The 21,966-nt window shown below is 40.0% G+C and overlaps 1 protein-coding gene across 1 annotated transcript in view; it reads right to left on the bottom strand.

The window, feature by feature from the left end:
- The window catches only part of GPR26 (G protein-coupled receptor 26), a 35,185-nt gene extending 22,424 nt beyond the window's left edge, over window positions 1-12,761 (bottom strand). The window contains exon 1 of the mRNA XM_087725941.1: window positions 11,739-12,761. Coding sequence (XP_087582067.1) covers window positions 11,739-12,457 — 719 coding nt within the window. The 5' untranslated portion in view covers window positions 12,458-12,761. The remainder of the gene's footprint in view (window positions 1-11,738) is intronic.
- Window positions 12,762-21,966: the final 9,205 nt, after the last annotated feature.

The following is a 21,966-nucleotide window of genomic DNA, read 5'->3' as shown; positions in this document are numbered from 1 at the left end:
ATGTTCTAAGAAAGTGTATAAGTTACATGGTACAACAGAGCCCATTTCCTTCTCTCATAAACTCTCTGGATCAGAGGTGGGTTCCTACCAGTTCGCACCTATTCGGTAGAACCGGTTCGTCAAACCTACCGAACCGGTTAGAAGAGGTTCCACCAGTGGACCCGGAAAGCAGGCCACACCTACAGACGAGGTTCCAAAATTTTATGAAACCCACCACTGGTCCTTGGATATGATTATTCTACACTATCATGCTCATATTTATAAAACTCAGTGCCTCTGTGAAAGGTAAGGATGACTACTGCGTTTGTGGTGCAATCAGAACATTGCGTGTGTTGAAGTTGTTTTAACGCAAACCAAAGATGCCTTTTAAAAAACAAGTTGACATCCTATTCTTATGCATGCCAGTGCTGTGTGTGAGGTAATTTAAGGTGGTTCTGACAAGTGTTGTCGGCATCTTCATATCCAGTCACATGGGCGGCAAGCCACTCCCATCCAGTCACATGGGTGGCAAGCCACTCCCACAAAGGAGGCCACACCCACAGAGTAGGTTTGAACAATTTTTGAAACCCACCACTGCTCTGGATCTATATTTTGTGCCCTATTTCTATTCCAAATCCCGGTTTAGCAGGTTTAATTAAAAATGAATTTTAGAAAAACAATATAATTAATGATGCTTTATAATGTCTTTATAAAATGTGTTGAAGTTATAATCTCTAATGCTTTAGAAAGCCAGTTTAGTAGAAACCAGGAGACTCTGAGTTTTAGTCCCACCTTAGACATGAAAGTTGACAGTTAGTCACTTTCTCTCAGCGTATAACATCAGGCATGGGCAACAAGCTAGCTGATAAATTCCTGTTGTAACACTCTGTTTATCCAAAATACCAGACCCTGCACTTGTGAGAAAATTGCTCAGTCGAAAAAATGTGTACACCCGTAAGCTGTTCAAATACTGAATGAAAACAACAAAGATATCGAAGAGTCTCAATATAATCCATTTGGATTATAAGGTATTGTTCATTTATTTCAAGACCAATTTGAATAATTAATCTATTCATTAATCTATTCATTAAATCAATACATACAGTCTTAATTCAATAGCTATTTTCAAACTGAGCTTTTATGCATTTTTAAGTCCTTTGAATGGAGTACTGTAAATTTTGCTGCATCAATGGGAAGAGTTGATGGAAAGGCTTAAAGTAGATTAAAATAGGGATTGTGAAAGGTGGGGTTTGAGCCAGTGGTGGGTTTCAAAATTTTTTGGAACCTCTTCTGTAGGTGTGGCCTGCTTTCCGGGTCCACTGGTGGAATCTCTTCTAACCGGTTCGGTAGATTTGATGAACTGGTTCTACCGAATAGGTGCGAACTGGTAGGAACCCACCTCTGGTGTTCAGCACACTAAAACTTCACACAAGAGAAGAATAAATAAGACATTTTATCTCAAAGATGGCTACATGTGGATGCTATGTATTTAGCTAGTGCGCATATGAAATACCATTCACTTCTAAACTCATGATACCTTGGCATTCAGTCATCAGGGAGACCAAATTAGTAAACTACCTGATATAAACAACCTTTGGGAATTATTTTTGGGGAAATTCTTCCAGTCTTAAATTTGCAATATACAATCAGTACAATACTGTAAAAATATGAGCACCAAAATCAAAAGGTAGGATGTAACCAATGCTGAATTTTCCAGGCAGTTACCAATCTTACCAGAATGGTAAATTATGTCAGGCTACAGTACTTCTTAACATTTTTTGTCAGATTGTGATACAAATTTCAGAGGAATAGTAGTTATAGCTAGGCTATTTAATTCTTTTCAACAAGGATTGAACTAGCCTTTAAATAATGAATCGACCAAAGGGTAGACGGAAGAATGACAAAAAGAGGAGAAAAGCAAATATGATCATTAAATGGGTTCAGTTTGAATATAACATCTGGAGTTCAATCACAATTGATAGGTTTTTTTTCCTGCATCTTAATCTCTTTTTGTCTCACTAAAATGTTATAATTTGATGGCACCTTTTGGAGTAGTTTTGGAATCACATACTGCCATTTTGAACGTCTGTGGATTTATTTTATAACGAAATGTATATCCCATCTTTATGTTTGAATAAACAATCAAGGAAAGTTACAACATTTTAAGAATGTCAAATATAAGTATTTGAAAAGCGTTCGGAGACTACAGCTAGTCCAGAATGCAGCCGCGTGAGCGATATTGGGTGTACCGAGATACACCCATATTACACCTATCCTCCGCGAGCTGCACTGGCTACCAAATGGTCTCCGAACGCAATTCAAGGTGTTGGTCATTACCTTTAAAGCCCTACATGGCTCAGGACCAGCGTATTTGTGAGACCGCCTACTGCCACATACCTCCCAACAGCCAATAAGATCCCACAGGGTGGGCCTCCTTAGGACGCCATCAGCCGGACAGTGTCGGCTGGCGGAGCCTCGGAAGAGAGCCTTCTCTGTGGCTGCTCCGACCCTGTGGAATCAACTACCCCCTCATGGCCTTCAGAAAAGCTGTTAAAACCTGGCTGTTCTGGCAGGCCTGGGGCTGTTGACCTTATTATGTAGGGTCCAGCCCCGATCAGAACGTATGCGTGTTGGAGAATTTTTTTAATTTTTTATTTTTATTTTTGTTTGTTTTTCTTTTCTTGTTCTGTGTAAGCCGCCCGGAGTCCTCCGAGATTGGGCGGCCTAAAAATCGAATAAATGAAAATGAATGAAATGAAAAATAAAAATAAAAAATTACAATCAAGGCCAATAAAATAAAATACAATAAAATAACGAACATAAAGAGATTGGTGACAGATACATTTTGGCAATCGTCCTAAATATTTAAGACAGAAAAAGATTCATCTTAATAGCAATAGCAATAGCAGTAAGACTTATATGCCGCTTCATAGGGCTTTCAGCCCTCTCTAAGCGGTTTACAGAGTCAGCATATTGCTCCCAACAATCCGGGTCCTCATTTCACCCACCTCAGAAGGATGGAAGGCTGAGTCAACCTTGAGCCGGTGAGATTTGAACCGCCAAACTGCAGAACTGCAGTCAGCTGAAGTAGCCTGCAGTGCTGCACTCTAACCACTGTGCCACCTTGGCTCTTGGAAGAGCATCCTCTCCCACAGAGTAAAAAGCTAAAAAGTGAGTTTCTGACAGTGGAAGCATCTAAGGTACCAGGAAAGGCAATCTGTCAATACAGGTAGTCAGGTACCAGGTTCATACCAGGAAAGGGAATCTCTTAATACAGGTAGTCCTTGACTTACAACCACTCATTTAATGATTGTTTGACGTTTCAATGACACTGGAAAAAAAGTGATGTACGACCATTTTTCACACTTAGACTGCTGCGGCAACCCCATGGTCATGTGATCAAAATTTGGATGCTTGGCAAGAGGCTCATATTTATAATGACTATAGTGTTTTGGAGTCAATGTAATTCCCTTTTGCAACTTTCTGACAAGCAAAGTCAGTGGGGAAGCCAGACTCACTTAACGACAGTGTCACTAACTTCACAACCACCTTAATTCACTTAGCAGCTGGGGCAACAAAGTTTGTAAAATGTAGCAAAACTCACTTAGCAATTGTCTTGCTTAGTAACTGCAATTCAGGCTCAATTGTGATCATACGTCAAGGGCTACCTGTAGTCAAGTCAAAAGGGTTTATCATTTAAAATGGGTTCAGCAGAATAGGAGGTGGGAGCATTGAGTGTGTGTGTGTGTGTGTGTGTGTGTGTGTGTGTGTGTGTATTGCTTTTAGTTCCTAAAAAATAAGGGAAGAATAAATGAAGTAAATGTCATAAAAATAATTAAATGATTGGGATGCAAAACAATAGCAATAGCAATAGCAGTTAGACCTCTCTAAGCGGTTTATAGAGTAAGCCTATCACCCCCACAGTCTGGATCCTCATTTTACCCACCTCGGAAGAATGGAAGGCTGAGTCAACCCTGAGCCGGTGAGATTTGAACCACCGAACTGCAGATAACAGTCAGCTGAAGTGGCCTGAAGTACTGCACTCTAACCACTGCGCCACCTCGGCTCAAACAGCTCTTTCAATCACAACATTGCTGTAGAAACGTGCTTCTTATTATACCACTACAAATCTAATGACAGATATTTAGGAGCCCTCCCAAAATGGATATTCTATTTTAATTCTAATGACATTGTTTTTACTGTTCATGGCCCACAAGGAGTGGGGAAGCCTAGAAATGTCATTTTAAAAAGCAGATAAAAGACAGAAAGTATGAGGGAACATCCCACTCAGCTCTGAGATTAGATAGGGTTAGATTATTCTATTGTGGAACATATCCCGTTCCTAAACTGTTTCAAATATCAGCAAAAAACTGTTTACAAAAAGGAAAACCATTCATTTTGATGAGTTAAACTGGCAGATGGAAGGATAAAAAGGAAGGATTTAAAGAAATGTAGTGATATTTTTCAAGGGATAAAAGACAGTATGAAATATAGAGAACACAAAATTCTAAAATACTGTACTAACAAAAAAGGCTATTTGTGTGATCGAAGAATGAGAGTATTTATGTACAGATAATGGTATTAAAGGTGAAGAAAAACATAGCTACTAATTGATTAAAAAATTCTGGTGATTTCAAGGACACTTTTCTGCAATTTCCTTAGCAACCATAGGGAAGACATTTGTCATAGACTTCTTCTCGGATGTAGAATTTCGAACTTTGCTTTGTCAAGGCTCAACTACCTCCATTTTAAAAGACTTTCTTCCTTTATTTGGTTACAGTATTATTCAAATACTTTGCTCTGAAGAAACAAATACTGGTTACCAAGATGAGATAGTTGGCATTTTAGCTCAAGCTTATTAAATATCACAGTATTAATACTTGGGCTTTCACTGGTTGTATAGCTCAGTTAATGGATTTACACAGCAGTTTTCTACATCCACTAGAATTTATTCCCAGGATATGTTGCCCAGAATGTTTATAAAACTCCAAGATTAATGCATTTTGTTATATAAATACAGCAGCATTCCTATTATTAGATCAAAGAGAAACAGAATATGAGATGTAATGCTGCATCATTTATATATTTGTTCTACTAGTTACATTATATATGTACATAAGTCTCTTTATGTATGAATTCTGGTAATATGCAATTAGTCCTATTTGGAGTAATTTTGAATATCTCCTCTTGTTTATCTAAGTAATGATTCAAACTGTTTGACACATCTATTTTTATAAACTGCTTTCTGCTTTATCAGTTTTCCCACTAACAGTCTTCGTTATCACATTTCTTACAATTGGGAATTTAAATGTGCTTAAAAAATGTAGAAATGGAATGGAAAATGAAATCTATGCCAGCATACAGCTAGCAGAAATAATCTTGCTGTTTAGCTTTGATTAAGATTTCCCAGCCAGCTATGAGTGTGGGAAAGCCAGGAGCACGCTACTCAGGCCAACTTGTAGTTTATTAGTTAGCACTGGAAAACAAAATACTAATGGTAGAGCAATCTTTCAAAATTAACTCCTATAATTCCATGTAAAATTGAGCTTTTGCTTTGAATTTGGAGTGCATCTTTATAGCCATACAATATAGGAATGCAATTATATACACATAAAACAAATCACCTGTTTGCCTGCCATCCTTAACATGAAGTTCAAGAAAAGCTGTGATGGGGGAAGATAATCCAAACAACAATGCCTTAAGTCAGAGGCATCTAAGGTTACAAGATTGCGTTCATGTGGAGGTAGACAATCTATAATTAAAATCATGTTTAGTACTGTATAGTTACACTAGAAAACAAATGAGATAAAGAAAATGAAGAGTTAGCCGAAAGGGCAAATGAATAGGATTAGAGTAAAGAATTCTGAGTGTAATGTTTCAGGTAATTCATTTCTAATTATTAAAATGATTAATATAAGTTACACGCTTAAGATTTACAAATGAAATGCACAGATAATAGCAATAGCAATAGCAGTTAGACTTATATACCGCTTCATAGGGCTTTCAGCCCTCTCTAAGCGGTTTACAAAGTCAGCATATCGCCCCCACAGTCTGGGTCCTCATTTCACCCACCTTGGAAGGATGGAAGGCTGAGTCAACCTTGAGCCGGTGAGATTAGAACCGCTGAACTGCAGATAACAGTCAGCTGAAGTGGCCTGCGGTACTGCACCCTAACCACTGCGCCACCTCGGCTCTTGTAATAATTATTCTTCTTGTAACCATAGCCAATGAAGTATCCTCAAGAAACCTAAAACTTCACCTGATACGGCAACCTCATGTGAACATTATTCAATATTGTGTTTTCTTTAAAATTCTATCTAGACAGCCAAGATGTCATCAAAGTTAAGCTTTGTTCTCAACAATAATTGCAATGGTACCATTTTCCAACATTGTCATTTATTTTCTATTTCACAACCTTCATCCAAATAGTCATCAGGGGCTGGCCCTGCTTAGGTTATGAAATTGACTAATGTCAGCTAAGTGCTGTCAGAGCCGAGTAAGAGCCGAGGTGGCACAGTGGGTAAAGTGCAGTATTGCAGGCTACTTCAGCTGACTGTTATCTGCAGTTTGGCGGTTCTAATCTCACCGGCTCAAGGTTGACTCAGCCTTCCATCCTTCCGAGGTGGGTGAAATGAGCATCCAGACTGTTGGGGGCAATATGCTGACTCTGTAAACCGCTTAGAGAGGGCTGAAAGCCCTATGAAGCGGTATATAAGTCTAACTGCTATTGCTAACTGCTATTGCTATTGTCAGTTGTTGAGGCAAATTAAAATTTAAGTTAGCTCTATGTGAAGACAATAGTGGGAGTTGTAGACTTTAGATCAGGGTGTCAAACTCACGTCATCATGGCAGTGTCACATGAAGTATTGGGACTTTTTTCCCTTCGCTAAACCGGGCGTGGGTGTGGCCAGCCTGTGATGCATCTGGCCCACGGGCCGGAAGTTTGACAGCCCTGCTTTATATTTCAATTTCTATATAAGCCCTTCAACTAAAATGAACCAATTAGAAGTTTTAAAACATCCTCAAAAGATGCATGCACTTTTTTTTTTACAACTAGCGGAACATCTTCTTTGATCATTCAAGTGTGAAACACCAGAGATTCTCCCTTTCTGCTTAAAATAGTACAACTGCCATTCTAACATCTTTTAGTCACTAATAGATTACTTTATAATGTGCTGTGTAGCAAATCCAGAAGTGTTGATTTGGTTACTTAGTACCCTTCCTTCAAATGCCCAAATAATCCATATTTCTGTAATAAGCATCACATTCAGCAGGAAGCTTTGACTCATGAATTGTAAAGTATGAAGGGGAAAAGAAATACAAAGGAATGCAATTGATAAGTGTCATTAGAATTAACTGTGATTCCTGGAAGTCATCTTAGTTATATACAACTTTGAGATCAATTGACTGACACTGACATTTAAGTATATATATTTTCTAGAATGTGGTTCTTTTTCCTCTAAATCAGTGTTTCTCAACCTTGGCGACTTTAAATCCTGTGGACTTCAACTCCCAGAATCCCCCAGCCAGCTGTCTGGGGGATTCTGGGAGTTGAAGTCCACAGGACTTAAAGTCGCCAAGGTTGAGAAACACTGCTCTAAATGATTTACTTATATTTAAATGCTGATTAATCACAAACAACCCAGAAATGTTTTCAAATAGTATCAAATATTACATATTGCATACTAAACTCTCTCTCATCTTAATTAACAGCCAAATCTTTAAGGGGAAAAATTAATTTAATGGGGAAATCTGGTTTCCCTTTTTCTGACAAGGATTGATGGAGTATTTGCACTCTGTTTTCCTTGTCTAAGAGTTGAGTTATGGGGACAAGAGAGATTGAGAAGAAAATAATTGTGTCTGGTTGCAGTGCTACAAACATTGATTGACATCCTATTTTAATTTTGTTTTCCTTTCCTAATAAATATGCTATGGGGAGAACAGATATTAATTTTTATTTAGATATGTTTTGTAAACTATTACAAAACTAAGCTATTTTACCAGGGATGAAGGAAAAAATTACTATTTCTTTATCTTTCCACTTTTTTCTTTGTTTTCCTTTTTTCACCTCTCCCTGTTCTTTCTTTTTTAAATTCCCTTGTTTGTATTTTTTTTTCGTTTGCATTGACTTTTAACACTGACATGCATCATTCTTAATACAAAAATTATTTGAAAGCAAAAGAAATCTGGTTTCCAATCTGATTTAATACATTAAGATGAATCTAATGTGAACCTCAATATCAGACTTCAACTGAAAAAGAAACATTCCTGGAAAGTAAATGAAGATATAAAACCATTCTTAGTTGTTACTTCTACATCAATTAATGGATAAGAGAACTCCAGCTGGTGTTTAATACTGAGGTCAGTGCATGTGCTTACGATTTCTGTGAAAATAAATCCTACTAAGGGATTAAATCAGGGTGATGATCTTCATACTCAAGGGTTCCTTCTTATCTTCTCATCCTCTAGCAATATTAGAAGAAGTTTATAGTTTAAGCCCACTGAAATATAACATCACACTAACATTGCCCATGATCAATTAAAACAAACCAAATCCAAGCTATTGCTTTTGAACTGATTTTCTTCAACTCTGTTGTGATCAACTGCTAGAGGGAGTTCTTAATTTACAACAGTTCATTTTGTGACTGAAGTTACAACGGCACTGAAATAAGTCACTTATGACCTTTTTTTTTTGCACTTATGACTATTGCAGTATCCCCATGGTAATGTGATCAAAATTCAGATGGTTGACAACTGACTCATATTTATGACCATTGCAGTGCTCTGGGGTCATGTAATCCTCTTTTGTGACCTTCTGGCAAGCAAAGCATTTAGCATTTGGATGCAACTTTCAGCACTAAGTCAGGAAGAAATGGAAAAATATGTATGAATCAAAGGTTTGTGTATATTATTTCTGAATGAAGCCAATGTGGTATTCTCATATTCTGACCCAACTTTTTTTTTCATTCTATAATAATAATAAAAGGAACCTTTGGTGTTTACGTAATTGGTTGCAAATCTTGTTTTGTACTGGATTTATAATATTCTGCTTTATAATTTGTCCAAAACTACATTATCACTTTGGAAATGAAAGAGATACCCCCACTTTCAAATTAATGGTTTCTGATGATGAGATTCTGCATTTATTAAAGAGTACGTCCCATAATACTTTGACCTCATATTAACACATGTTCCTTTTACACAATCTTGTTTCTAACCGAATGGAATTTTTTAGCATTACTTGCGTTTCAAATGTCTATTATGTGTTTCCCATTGCATTACAATTCTTCTACAAAATGGATTCCTTGTTCCCAATTCACAGAACCTTTGTTCCATTTTACTGGAAATTCCATTTTATTCTGAAAACACGTTCAAAATAATTTACCTTAAAATGGTTCAACTTTGAACTTGTTGTGATCTATGAGACTTCTTAAAGTTGTCTCAGGAATCCAGGTTAGATTGGAAGCAATATTGAAAGAAAGAAATGTAAATGTGTTCCAACTAGGCTATTTTTCTAAATTGCACCGCAGTTGATACTGAATTATTGTGATTTATAATATTAAGCTCTTGGAATGGGTTCACTTCCATGAATGCTGTAAACTGTCTGCAAAAGTAATACAGGGCTTTCTAAATTATAGTTCCTATTATTTTTAAATATAAAAGTGGGACATCTAATCACAACTTTCTAGTAGCTTGTGTGCCTTGATCTTAAGTGGTTTTAAGATGTCAAGCAATGGGTTGGGGACATCAGTCTGAATCTCATTGCTCACCAGCTCCCATAGTAATCTTATATCCTTACTTCCTATCTTATGCTAGCCTATGGACTGGGTTTTTTAATGGGGGGAGGGAGGAGGGACTTTATTTATTTATTTATTTATTTATTTATTTAATATATCACACATCTCCCTTATAAGGTGACTTACGTTGGCAACCCTCCAAATATCTAGTTCCATACTTCATTTTTACATTTTTTTTAGTAACTTTAATTTTTTTAAAAAATGGGATTCTGGACTAATAATAAAGTAAAGAACTTCAGCCCAGTTTTCTTTACTGATGAATCGCATCAATTTGATCTTAGACAATAAAAAAGAATAGCAACTGTGACTCTACGCTCTAAGTATTCCAAGGTGTCACAAAAGGCCTTTAGGGACATTATAAGAAAGAGTATTAGGATGATTGATCTTCTAATACATTAGTGTTTTCTGATTGGTTATTTATTTGTATTATTTTATTTATTCGATCTATATGGCTGCCCGTTTCACCAAAGGTGACTCAGGATAGTGTATAACCATACAATATGATAACGTCTGTACAACAAATACAATATAATCATATAAAGTTTGGTTAAAGTTTAAAGTTTAAAATTAGTACTATTAAAACTAAGAGTGAGATATGCCCCTGATGACAACCATTTTGTGAGTAGAAAAGTACCCAAGGAGCCATTTTGTGAGAACACCCACAGCATGGTCTCAGAATTCAAAATCTGCTTTCCATTAGTAGAAACCCATTGTAAAAATGTGTATTACTCATTATTCTTTTTGTTTGCATAACTATCTATCTTTTCTTTTTGGTTCCATATTATTAATATCAATATAGTTTCAATAATCGTAACTTAATTTTTTTTTCGAGTTGGAGATGACAAGTTACTAGAGTACATTGCTTCTACTTCATTTATTCATGTATGATAAGTGCCAATTGGGACAATCACCTTTATTTATTTCTCCCAGTGACATCTTTACAGTCAATGTTTATATTATCCATCACAATGTTTATTGTTTTCTGATGATCTCTCCCCACCACACACACACATCTACACATACTACACAAATACTTTGAAGTCTCAGTAAATGAAACAGATTGTTCTGTGACTTTGTCCCTTGAAATGTTTCTTTATTTCCCTTGAGCAAAACCTAATCTAGCTAAGATAGCTAGATCAGTTTTCCCATTGAATTCTCTCACTTCTCCTTTCTATTTTATAGATCTTCTAATTATATTTCCTAATTCTCGATCCTCCTGTTTCTATCTTCCCACTCTTTATGCTTTCTTATCATGGTGGTCCTTCTTTCACCTCTAGCTTGAGATTCATCTTACTATGCATAGAAAATGTGGGTTGATTTAAGGACTCTTGAGTACACTTAACTCAACTTTCTTTCCTTGTCAGTATGAATTTGAATCTTAATGCTATTTTTGATGTATTTGTACTAGTTCGTTGCTTGTGTTTATTTTTGGAATAAATATTTCTCTGGGCATCCTTCCTTCAAGGAAAGTTACTGACTTTACAGTGAAATTCCAAAATGCACAAAAAATCCAGAATAGCATTCAGTATGCTATTTTCCCACTGATATATCTTAAGGGACAACAGAAATTTCAATCTGATTTTATTCTTACAGCATGTATGAATAACACCGATCAACATTAATGAACAGACATGGATCTATTCACTCACTAGCAAAACTGTCAAAATGCGCTACCCTAAAGGAAATGCATCCATGTGTAAACTTTTAGATTCCAGTACAGTCTTCAAAACACATTCCTAGATGGCTTTTCTTTGCCTGCCACATGCCCCTAACACATTTTCAAAATATTATTAGCAATAAATTTCATAGATTTGGGGGAATAGAATCATGCAGAGGAAAAGCAAGGAACAGCTACATTTTAAAATAATTAGACAGAGATAGACGATAGTTTTGTCTAACAAGAATCCTTAGTAGGGTTCTTGTTAGTAATCTTGTTAGTAAAAGATGAAGGCATCTCCTTACCTGGGATGGATGTCCACAAGAAGCACAAGGGTCTGCATAGTAATCACGTCAATCCTTTTACAGTGAAAGCGTGCCACCTTCAGCACTTTCAGATATGTGAAGCACAAGACTATGAGAGAGAGGAGAAAGCTAAAGGAATGAAAGATCCCTGTGAAAATCATAAACTGGGTCCTCTCCTCCAGTTTCTTGTTGTACAGGGTGCAAGAGGCATAAAGGTGGTGGAACCCTACCCAAGAAAGAGAAGTTGCCACAATGGGGAAAGATACTGAGTGTAACCACGTGTAGCTGAGGATGAGGGCAGCATCTTTGTAACGCATCTTGGAATGGTAGTTTAGAGGAAATACCACTGCTATCCACCGGTCAATGCTGAGAGCTGCCATGCTCAGCATGGAGTTGGTAGTCAAGAAAGTCTCTAAGAACCCCACTATGTGGCAAAGCTGTTCCCCTCCAGGTGGTTTCTTGTAAATGATCCCAGCCAGAGTGAGAGGCATGTTCAAAGCAGTCATCAACAAGTTGCAGAAGGTCAGGTTGAGGATAAACAATCCGGGGACTTGCTTGCGGATATCTGCGCTATACAGAAAGCAGATCAGCACCAACACATTGGACAGCAACGACACCAGGATGAGCACCACAATCAAGAAAGCCAGGATCACTTCCCAAATGTTCATGGTGCCTCCATTCACAGGAGGAACATTTCCAAAACTGCACCCAGCTGGCATCCAGAAAACATGGTGTGAGGCACTCTCACACCCTCCTCCTCCTCCCCAGCTTGCTCGCACTCCTGCATGCCCTCCGTATTTTTAGAAGAGCTGCAGTCCCTCCACCCCCCTGCTGCTTCTTCTTTCCACGTCAATGCTTTTTAGAGAGAGGCACAAAAAGCAATGGGAATGCCCATTAAACTACAAAGGGGGTGATTTTAAAAAAACAACAACGAACCATGTGGATCATCCAGAATCAAGGCACAACTCTTCTAAAGAAAGCAGAATACTCTGAACGGCAGGTCTTCTGAGATCTCTCATTATTGGTCCTAATGCTTCTCAGCAGCTCAGCCAGTCTATTTATTTTCATTTACTCCCTGCTTCCGTGTCTCTCTCTCTCTCTCTCTCTCTCTCTCTCTCTCTCTCTCTCACTCTCTCTCTCTCTCCTTGTTCTCGCTCTCTCCCCCACCCACCTATAAGCTTTCAGGCTGACTCTAACCTGCTTTTATGATCACAGATATCTCTCCCATTAATGGATTAAAGTATGCACACTGCTGGTGATTTGCTGGCATGATTGATTCTCCATCATTTTCTTTTTTATATTCCCCCCACCCCCCAGGGCACATTTCCTATATCAGTTTTCCTCCCTTAGAGATTTTGAAACGACCAATCCCAAACTTCCACCTCCCCTTTTCACCCACTTCTGCTGTCTCTCGTATGACCTTAAATTAATTTACTCTTCTTTTATTTATGCCGGGTAACTTGATGCCAGCAATGCTAAAGATCAGTATGTATTTTTCTTCACTGTTCTAGTTATTTTCACGAAAATATATAATCTGGAGTAAAGTTCTTTAATGTAAAAGAAAATCACAGAAGGAGGCCGGGGGGGGGGGGGGGGACACCATTCAGACTGTGTCCCAGAGTTTTTGTTTGAGAAAAAGACTTTCAGTTGCTTTACTCATGCAGAGGAAGATGTATTTATACCTATGGGTGTTCCCAAAGAAATTGGTATCCTTTGAATAGGCATGATAGGAGAACAAAGGAGAGATGATACATGAAAGAAATGAGGAGGAAAAGGGACATAAAGTGGAAGAAAGAGTAAGAGTGAGAGTGAGTGAGTGAGAGAGAGAAAGAGAGGGAGAGAGAGAGAAAGAAAGAAAGAAAGAAAGAAAGAAAGAAAGAAAGAAAGAAAGAAAGAAAGAAAGAAGAGACTTGGAAGGCTGTTGATTCAGACTCTAAGTGGTGATTGATTAGTCCTATAATTTTTTACAATGATGAGGAACTGGTGCCATGATTTTTAATTTTGAAAACTCACATTTTCAAGGACTAAATATGCTAAGTAAAGGCACTCCATCATTTAGAATCCCAAAGGCATAGGTTTATTCCCCATCCTAATTTCTAGGCTGCTCCGCTCCCCCAATCTTCGGGAATTGACTTTGAAAGTTTTAAGCTCCTCCCATGAAAGAGATGTTTGGAAGTTATGTAGTCCCCTATCATGCTAATGCACCATTTTCAGGAGAGGAAAAAAAAATATATTTCAAGAAAGTAACCAAATCCATCTGAATCTATTTCCCCGTTTAGAATTACTGATAAATGCCATGGCCGGGGATATCAAGAAGATTTTTTTTTTAACAAAAACTGATTATGCAAGAGACAGAAATATAGCAAATGTTGATATGGATGAATTAGACTTGGATCTAGGTGATAGACGTATTTGCCAAAAAAGAGAGCTTGCGGACTGCTATGGTTATAACAAGAAAGACTGTTAATAAATCTTACATTGGGGAATATAGGAAAAATATTTCTCAAGCTTCTCTCTCTCCCTCCCTCTCACCCCTCTCCCTCCCTCCTTCCCTGTGTGTGTGTGTGAGAGAGAGAGAGACAGAGAGAGAGACAGAGAGAGAAACAGAGAGAGAGAGACAGAGAGAGAGAGAGAGAGACAGAGACAGAGACAGAGAGAGAGAGAGAGAGAGAGAGAGAGAGAGAGAGAGAGAGAGAGAGAGAGAGAGAGAGAGAGAGAGAGAAGGAAACTGATCACAAGCAAATAGTAGATAAGGCTGTGGTCATAAAAACCAGGTAAAGGGGAAATGACTGATCTGAGAGTGGAAGGCAAAGAACTTTCTTATGATTGACAAGAGAGTTAGGAAACTCTCCTATTGTTTAGCACCAGTTTGCCATGAACCCTGGGGGGAAGGGTAAAATGGAGAAGGAATGCTTGGGGAAAAGTGAAAGTTATAGACATAAATGTGACTCTCAGGGACAATGCCTCAAGGTCACTTTCCTGGGAGAAGAATGTAACCACAAGACAGCCTGCACTCAGGTGGGGGGGGCAGCAATGGGATGTGCCTTGGGGAGAGGGAATTAGATCCAGGGATTTTGGCATCCAACTTCAGTTCTGTCTTAGCTTTGTTGTAATCCACTTGACCTTTAGAAAACTATACCTTTGTCAACAAATGGAATCAAAGATCATTCTTGCTTAAAAGTTCAAGTTGAGGCAGCACTGACAAAAAGATATGAGGCACCCTACAAATGCTTTTTAATGAGGAAAATAGCAATAGCAGTTAGACTTATATACCACTTCATAGTGGTATATGGTTTACATGTGGTATATCTAAGCGGTTTACAAAGTCAGCATATCGCTCCCCCACAGTCTGGGTCCTCATTTCACCCACCTCGGAAGGATGGAAGGCTGAGTCAACCTTGAGCCGGTGAGATTAGAACCGCTGAACTGCAGATAACAGTCAGCTGAAGTGGCCTGCGGTACTGCGCCCTAACCACTGCGCCACCTCGGCTCTAAATGAATTTGAGCCCTATGGGTTTCCATTGCGTGTCATGAAAATTGCTTTCTTCCAACATTTTTTTCCCCAACCTACATTATTTGGAGATCAAACCTGGGATACTGGATGCCTCAGTGAATGTGCCCTTCATAGGAGGAAAGAAAACTCACAAGATGTGAAGTATGTGCTTATTTGGAGATCAAGCCATCTTAGAGTTGTTAGTTAAAATGCAGGCTACAGAGTCTTCTCCAGTCACAACAACAACAACAGTAGTAATTATTGTAATGCTTTCCTTGAAACGTTGGTTCTTATCTCGAAAGCAGAAACAATAACGGCTCACCTCAGCCAAGAGCCTTCAATATTAAAGTGATCTGTTTGCTGGGCTCTAAGGTTTTCGGAGCACCGAATCAGTGCTGTACGTTTTCTACACCTTGGCTTTTGTCCTACTAATCACTGCTTATCATTTAGGTTTGAGGAGCTTTTTTTTTTTTGACGCAAGGAATGGCTGAAGTTGTTTTGCCCTTTGTTTGTTTGTTTTTTTTGTCCTTGACTGACGGCTTTTATGAAAGACTTGAAAATCAAATTAATCCAACAACGGCAGCTGCCCACACAAACCTTTGACAAGGAAATGTTCTGTGGATGGATCTGTGGGGGTGGAAAGCAGAGCTGTTTCCTGTGGACAGTTTCTGAGCATTGTTCGAGCTTTATTCCATATAATTAATGAGGTACTAAAAGGTGTTCATTTCCAGTTGTGCCATTTATGAGCATTGACTTTCTAAATATAGTCATTGAATAGACATAGACATAAAACCTAGCTCTATCAACACGGTAGAGGTATTGGGTTTTCTCTTAAGGGACTTGTATTTAAATAAGAAATTATCTCCTTCACTGTCAAATAGTGAATACGGTCTTCACATGTACCATTTTATTGCAAAAGGAAATACGATACTTCCCATGAGGTACAGTATTTTCTTTTTTTTTTCTGAAAGCAGTTGTTCCATTTCATGTTGTTATTGTTGTTGTTGTTGTTAAGGAGGAGGAGGAGGAGGAGGAGGAGGAGGAAGAGGAGGAGGAGGAGGAGGAGGAGAGAAACTGTACTAAAAAGCCTTTAGAAAAGCAACTTTCTGCCATCTACAGATCATTGCTGAAATCAGAGGTGGGTTCCTACCAGTTCGCACCTATTCGGTAGAAACAGTTCGTCAAATCTACCGAACCGGTTAGAAGAGGTTCCACCAGTGGACCCGGAAAGCAGGCCACACCTACAGAAGAGGTTCCAAAATTTTTTGAAACCCACCACTGGTCCTTGGATATGATTATTCTACACTATCATGCTCCTATTTATGAAACTCAGTGCCTCTGTGAAAGGTAAGGATGACTACTGCGTTTGTGGTGCAACCAGAACATTGTGTGTGTTGAAGTTGTTTTAACGCAAACCAAAGATGCCTTTTAAAAAACAAGTTTACATCATATTCTTATGCATGCCAGTGCTGTGTGTGAGGTAATTTAATGTGGTTCTGACAAGTGCCATCGGCATCTTCATATCCGGTCACATGGGCTGCAAGCCACTCCCATCCAGTCACATGGGCAGCAAGCCGCTCCCACAGAGGAGGCCACACCCACAGAGTAGGTTCGAACAATTTTTGAAACCCATCACTGGCTGAAATGCAGTAAAGATAAGCCAGAGCTAATTTACCTCCACACACTTACTGATTTAAGGATAGAGCAAAGCTATTATCTAGGACACAAAAGGGTCAGGCTGTAAGATTTGGTAAAAAAAAAAATATTCGACTGACCAAATGATAAGAAGACAACATGCCATCTGGAAGAGGAGAGGTTCTGGGTAAGGCAAAATCGGCAGTCCAATTGGTGGCAGAATAGCAATAGCAGCAATAGCAGTAGACTTATATACCGCTTCATAGGCCTTTCAGCCCTCTCTAAGCGGTTTACAGAGAGTCAGCATATTTCCCCCAACAATCTGGGTCCTCATTTTACCCACCTCGGAAGGATGGAAGGCTGAGTCAACCCTGAGCCGGTGAGATTTGAACCGCTGACCTGCTGATCTAGCAGTAGCCTGCAGTGCTGCTTTTAACCACTGCGCCACCTTGGCTCTTAGAAGTTAGAAGAGGGTTTAGTGGACAGATGTATATACTTGCCATTTGTTTGAGGTTTGAGCACAGTTTTAGAGAACTGAGTAAACATTTTATTCCATGCACCCTTACAAGAGGCTGGGTAAGAGGCTTGAATGCTCTCTTTCATTTAAAAATTAATTTAATTTTTAAATTTAGAGGGGTTTTTTAAATTTAGTTTTAGCAACAATAATGCTGGGCTCTTTGAAAACAGAGGATTCTTTCTCAGTACTATCAGGGAAGTCCTTTTGATCATACAATACAGTAGGTGTGGCCTGCTTTCCGGGTCCACTGGTGGAACCTCTTCTAACCGGTTCGGTAGATTTGACGAACCGGTTCTACCGAACTGGTGCGAACCGGTAGGAACCCACCTCTGATACAATAGAAAAAGTGTAAAGAAGGGTGGGAGTAGTTTACACAATTTGGGCTTCCTTCTAAAAGCAAGGTAACCAAGTCTGTCTTTTTCTTTTCAGTACCCACAAACCTGGGATTCTGGATGCCTCAGTGAATGTGCCCTTCATAGGAGGAAAGAAAACTCACAAGATGTGAAGTATGTGCTTTTATGGCCTCTTCCTCTTGGCTATGATAACGTTCTTTCCCTCATACTTCAATCAGGAAGGGTGTTGGAGGTGAATTGTGCTGGGCCATAGCCTACTTGTACTGGACCTCGGCAACAATCTGGCCTAGGACCCGGAAATCTACGAGACCGTCTTCTGCCGCATACCTCCCTAAGACCGGTAAGATCACACAGGATGGGCCTTCTCCAGGTACCATCAGCTGGACAATGCCAGCTGGCGACGCCTCGGAGTAGGGCCTTCTCTGTTGCCGCTCCAGCCCTAAGGAATGAGCTACCCCCAGAGATCCGGACCCTACCCACTTTCACGGCCTTCCGTAAAGCTATCAAAACCTGGCTTTTCTGGCAGGCCTGGGGCTCTTGACCTCTTGAGAGAGGTCCAGCCCCGCTTAGACTGGGTGCATGTTGTGTTTCTTTTAACTTGTTGTGCCCTATCTGTTTTAAACCCTTTTTAATATTTCTTATTTCTGTAAGCCGCCCAGAGTCCTCTGGGATTGGGCGGCCTATAAATTCAATAAATGGAAATGGAAATGTAGATGGCAGCCTTCAGAAAATTGCTTGGTAAGGCTTTCTAGGGAGAGTTGACATGCCAAACATCTGTCAAGCAACTCCCTACCTTCCTCTTTTACACACACACACACACACACACACACACACACACACACGTCTGCCTGAATAATCTGAAGAGCTGCTTTGAAATACGGCCTGAATCACAAAGCTCTCAGTGCTTCGCGCCTCTGAATCTTTTTGTCGTTTCTTCCTCTTAAAGCAGATTTCTCCCTTGAATCCTTTGTTCCAGCCACACTATATTTCATATCTGGGTGTATTTGATGCTTTCCATATTTCATTTCCTCAGCTCACATATGCGTGCACATGGACACACACACGCTCACACCCTGCACCCAAACATCAAATAGCAGAATGCCTTGATTGATATCTCTGTCAAACTCCTGGCCGTTCCGTATTCCAAAATAGAAAGAAAAACGCCAGGTGTTCAGTGTCTCTTGCAATCAAAGCCAAAAGAGGCCTGAATGAGCAATACCCAGCCATTTCCTAGAGCAGGGGCATTTCCATCGCTGACTTGCTGGGACAGTTGGAGTTGAATAGATTGCTGAACCTGACTGTGTCATCCATAGCTTTCTCACTAGGGTGCCCTTGAATGTCTGCAGGGAACTTTTAGTTCAGGAGAAGAAGGAAAGTGGTGTCCAATAAGGACTATAAAGAATCAGTTGTTGAATTAGCAATTGCAGTAGCATTTAGACTTATATACCGCTTCATAGGGCTTTCAGCCCTCTCTAAGCAGTTTACAGAGTCAGCATATTGCCCCCAACAACAATCCGGGTCCTCATTTCACCCACCTCGGAAGGATGGAAGGCTGAGTCAACCTTGAGCCGGTGAGATTTGAACAGCCCAACTGCAGAACTGCAGTCAGCTGAAGTAGCCTGCAGTGCTGCATTTAACCACTGCGCCACCTCGACTCCATTAATAGGATTAATAGGAATTAATAGGATACAATGATTCTGATTCTATCCCTTGCTCGTTTTGACATCAAAATGCTTGACGGATCATCTTTGCAAATAAAGGCCTATCAAAAAAAGAAGACAATTAAAGGAAGACCTGCTGCATGTTCTTTGATTGTCAAGGTATCATAATATGGTCAATAAGTGGTAGATCATTTTATAATTCTCCTATATGAGTAGAGGCCTTGTTTTGTGTCCTATTGCTTCCTGAAACCACTTTCCCCGTTCCCTTCCCTGACCACTTCCTGTTGAGCCAGACTTCCTGTTGAGCCAGAAACATTCCTGATGAATGTTTGGGATAGACTTTGGCAAAATTCATGTTGTCCAGCGAGAAGGATCAAAAGAAAGATGAACAGCAGCCCTCTGATAAGGAAATCCTGAAACAGAGTAATTTGGAGAGGAAGGACAAGACACCTGCTTGGGGGAAAGTGCAGAAGGTGTGACCAGAAGACATGCCTTCCGAGTGTTCACTTAAGTGAATTGGAAAACAAGTGAGATTCTGATTTCGGAGGGCGAAATGCTATAAAATGTGAGGGTGGCTTCTAGAAAGCCTCTATCCTATAACTTTCCAGAGGTAGAAATCCATGGCATCTGATTTCAACTTTCAAATCTCAGTAGTGGAGTAGATAATTCTGGAGGAAGAGAAATCGTAAGATACAAAGAACTTTATAGTAAATCCATACCATGAATTAAGCCTGCAGGACCACCAACAACCAATGTACTTTCTAGACACATGATGGAGAACCTATGGCACATGTGTCCAAAGTGGCACACGGAAGTGTCACCCATTCCTCTTCCAGGTTGCTGGCATGCACGCATGTGTGATGATCAGTTGGCATTTATGCATGTGGCAGTGCTGGAAAATGGAAGAGCTGGTCTTCTGTTTTCCAATGTGAGCATGTACCCTGGCCAGCTGATCATCATGCGCTCATGCTCGCCAGTAACCGGAAGACTAGCTGGCGGAAACCAGAAGTTCATTTTCCAGCATGTGCATGTTCCTTGGGCAGCTCCTCTTCCAGGTTGTGGCCCAGATGAGCACACACACTCCCTTTTCAGCACTGAGTACCGAAAAGGTTCGCCATAGCATTGGTGCTTTACACTGTTATGTGAGTTTCTTCTGGCCAGTGCATTCTGATCCCCAAACACCAAAACAAGTGGTCCAAGGGAAGCTAAGCAAATGACCCAAAATATAACACTGTTCAGGTAGCCCTTGACTTAAGAGCCGAGGTGGCGCAGTGGTTAGGGTGCAGTACTGCAGGCCACTTCAGCTGACTGTTATCTGCAGTTCAGCAGTTCTAATCTCACCGGCTCAAGGTTGACTCAGCCTTCCATCCTTCCGAGGTGGGTGAAATGAGGACCCAGACTGTGGGGGTGACATGCTGACTCTGTAAACCGCTTAGAGAGGGCTGAAAGCCCTATGAAGCGGTATATAAGTCTAACTGCTATTGCTATTGCTATGACAGTTCATTTAGTGTCCGAAGTTACAACGGCACTGAAAAAGTGGCTTCTGACCGTTTTTCACACTTACGACCCTTGCAGTCTCCCTACAGTCACATAATCAAAATTCAGATGCTTGGTAACTGACTCATATTTATGACAGTTTCACTGCCCCGGGCTCATATGACCACCTTTTGTGACCTTTTAATAGCCAAGCCAATGGGGAAGCTGGATTCACTTAACAATTGTGTTACCTCTTAACAACTGCAGTGATTCATTTAACAACTGTGGCTAGAAAGGTCATAAAACGGGGCAAAATTCACAAACATGTCACTTAGTATGTCACTTAACAATCTTAACAAACGTGTCACCTAACAAATATGTCGCTTGGAACCAAAACTGAGCAATTTTGGTTCAGTTGTGATCATAAAGCGAGGTCTACTGTAGATCATGTATTAGATGAGTTCTTCTATATGCTGGAAAGTAGTTTTTCATTTAGGAGATGACCACAAACATCAATTATTACTGGATTACTGTAATGCGCTCTACATGGGGCTGCCCTTGAAGAGTGTTCGAAGACTTCAATTAGTCCAGAATGCAGCCGCGCGAGCGATCGTGGGTGCACCTAGGTACACCCACGTTATACCTATCCTCCGTGAGCTGCACTGGCTGCCCATTGGTCTCCGGACACGTTTCAAGGTGCTAGTTGTTACTTTTATAGCCCTGCATGGCATCGGACCTGGGTACCTGAGAGACCACCTCCTGCCAATTACCTCCCAAAGACCGATTCGATCGCACAGACTAGGCCTTCTCCGGATTCCATCTGCCAGCCAATGCCGGCTGGCGACCCCTCGGGGGAGAGCCTTCTCTGTTGCAGCTCCGGCCCTCTGGAACGATCTCGCCGTTGAGATCTGGACCCTTACTACCCTCCAGGCCTTCCAAAAAGCTACCAAGTCCTGGCTGTTCTGGCAGGCCTGGGGCTGTTGAAGTATCCAGCCCCACTTCAACTATGAATGTTGTTGTATTTTAAATTGTTGTATTGTCTTATTTATCCCCCTTCCCTTTTTATTGTAAGCCGCCCAGAGTCCTTCGGGAG

Source organism: Thamnophis sirtalis, unplaced genomic scaffold (assembly GCF_051295495.1).
Source record: "Thamnophis sirtalis isolate CommonGarterSnake01/CBP01778 unplaced genomic scaffold, rThaSir2_p1.2 scaffold_11, whole genome shotgun sequence".
In the NCBI taxonomy this organism is placed as follows: Eukaryota; Metazoa; Chordata; class Lepidosauria; order Squamata; family Natricidae; genus Thamnophis; species Thamnophis sirtalis.
This window is presented reverse-complemented; position numbering and strand designations above follow the sequence as displayed.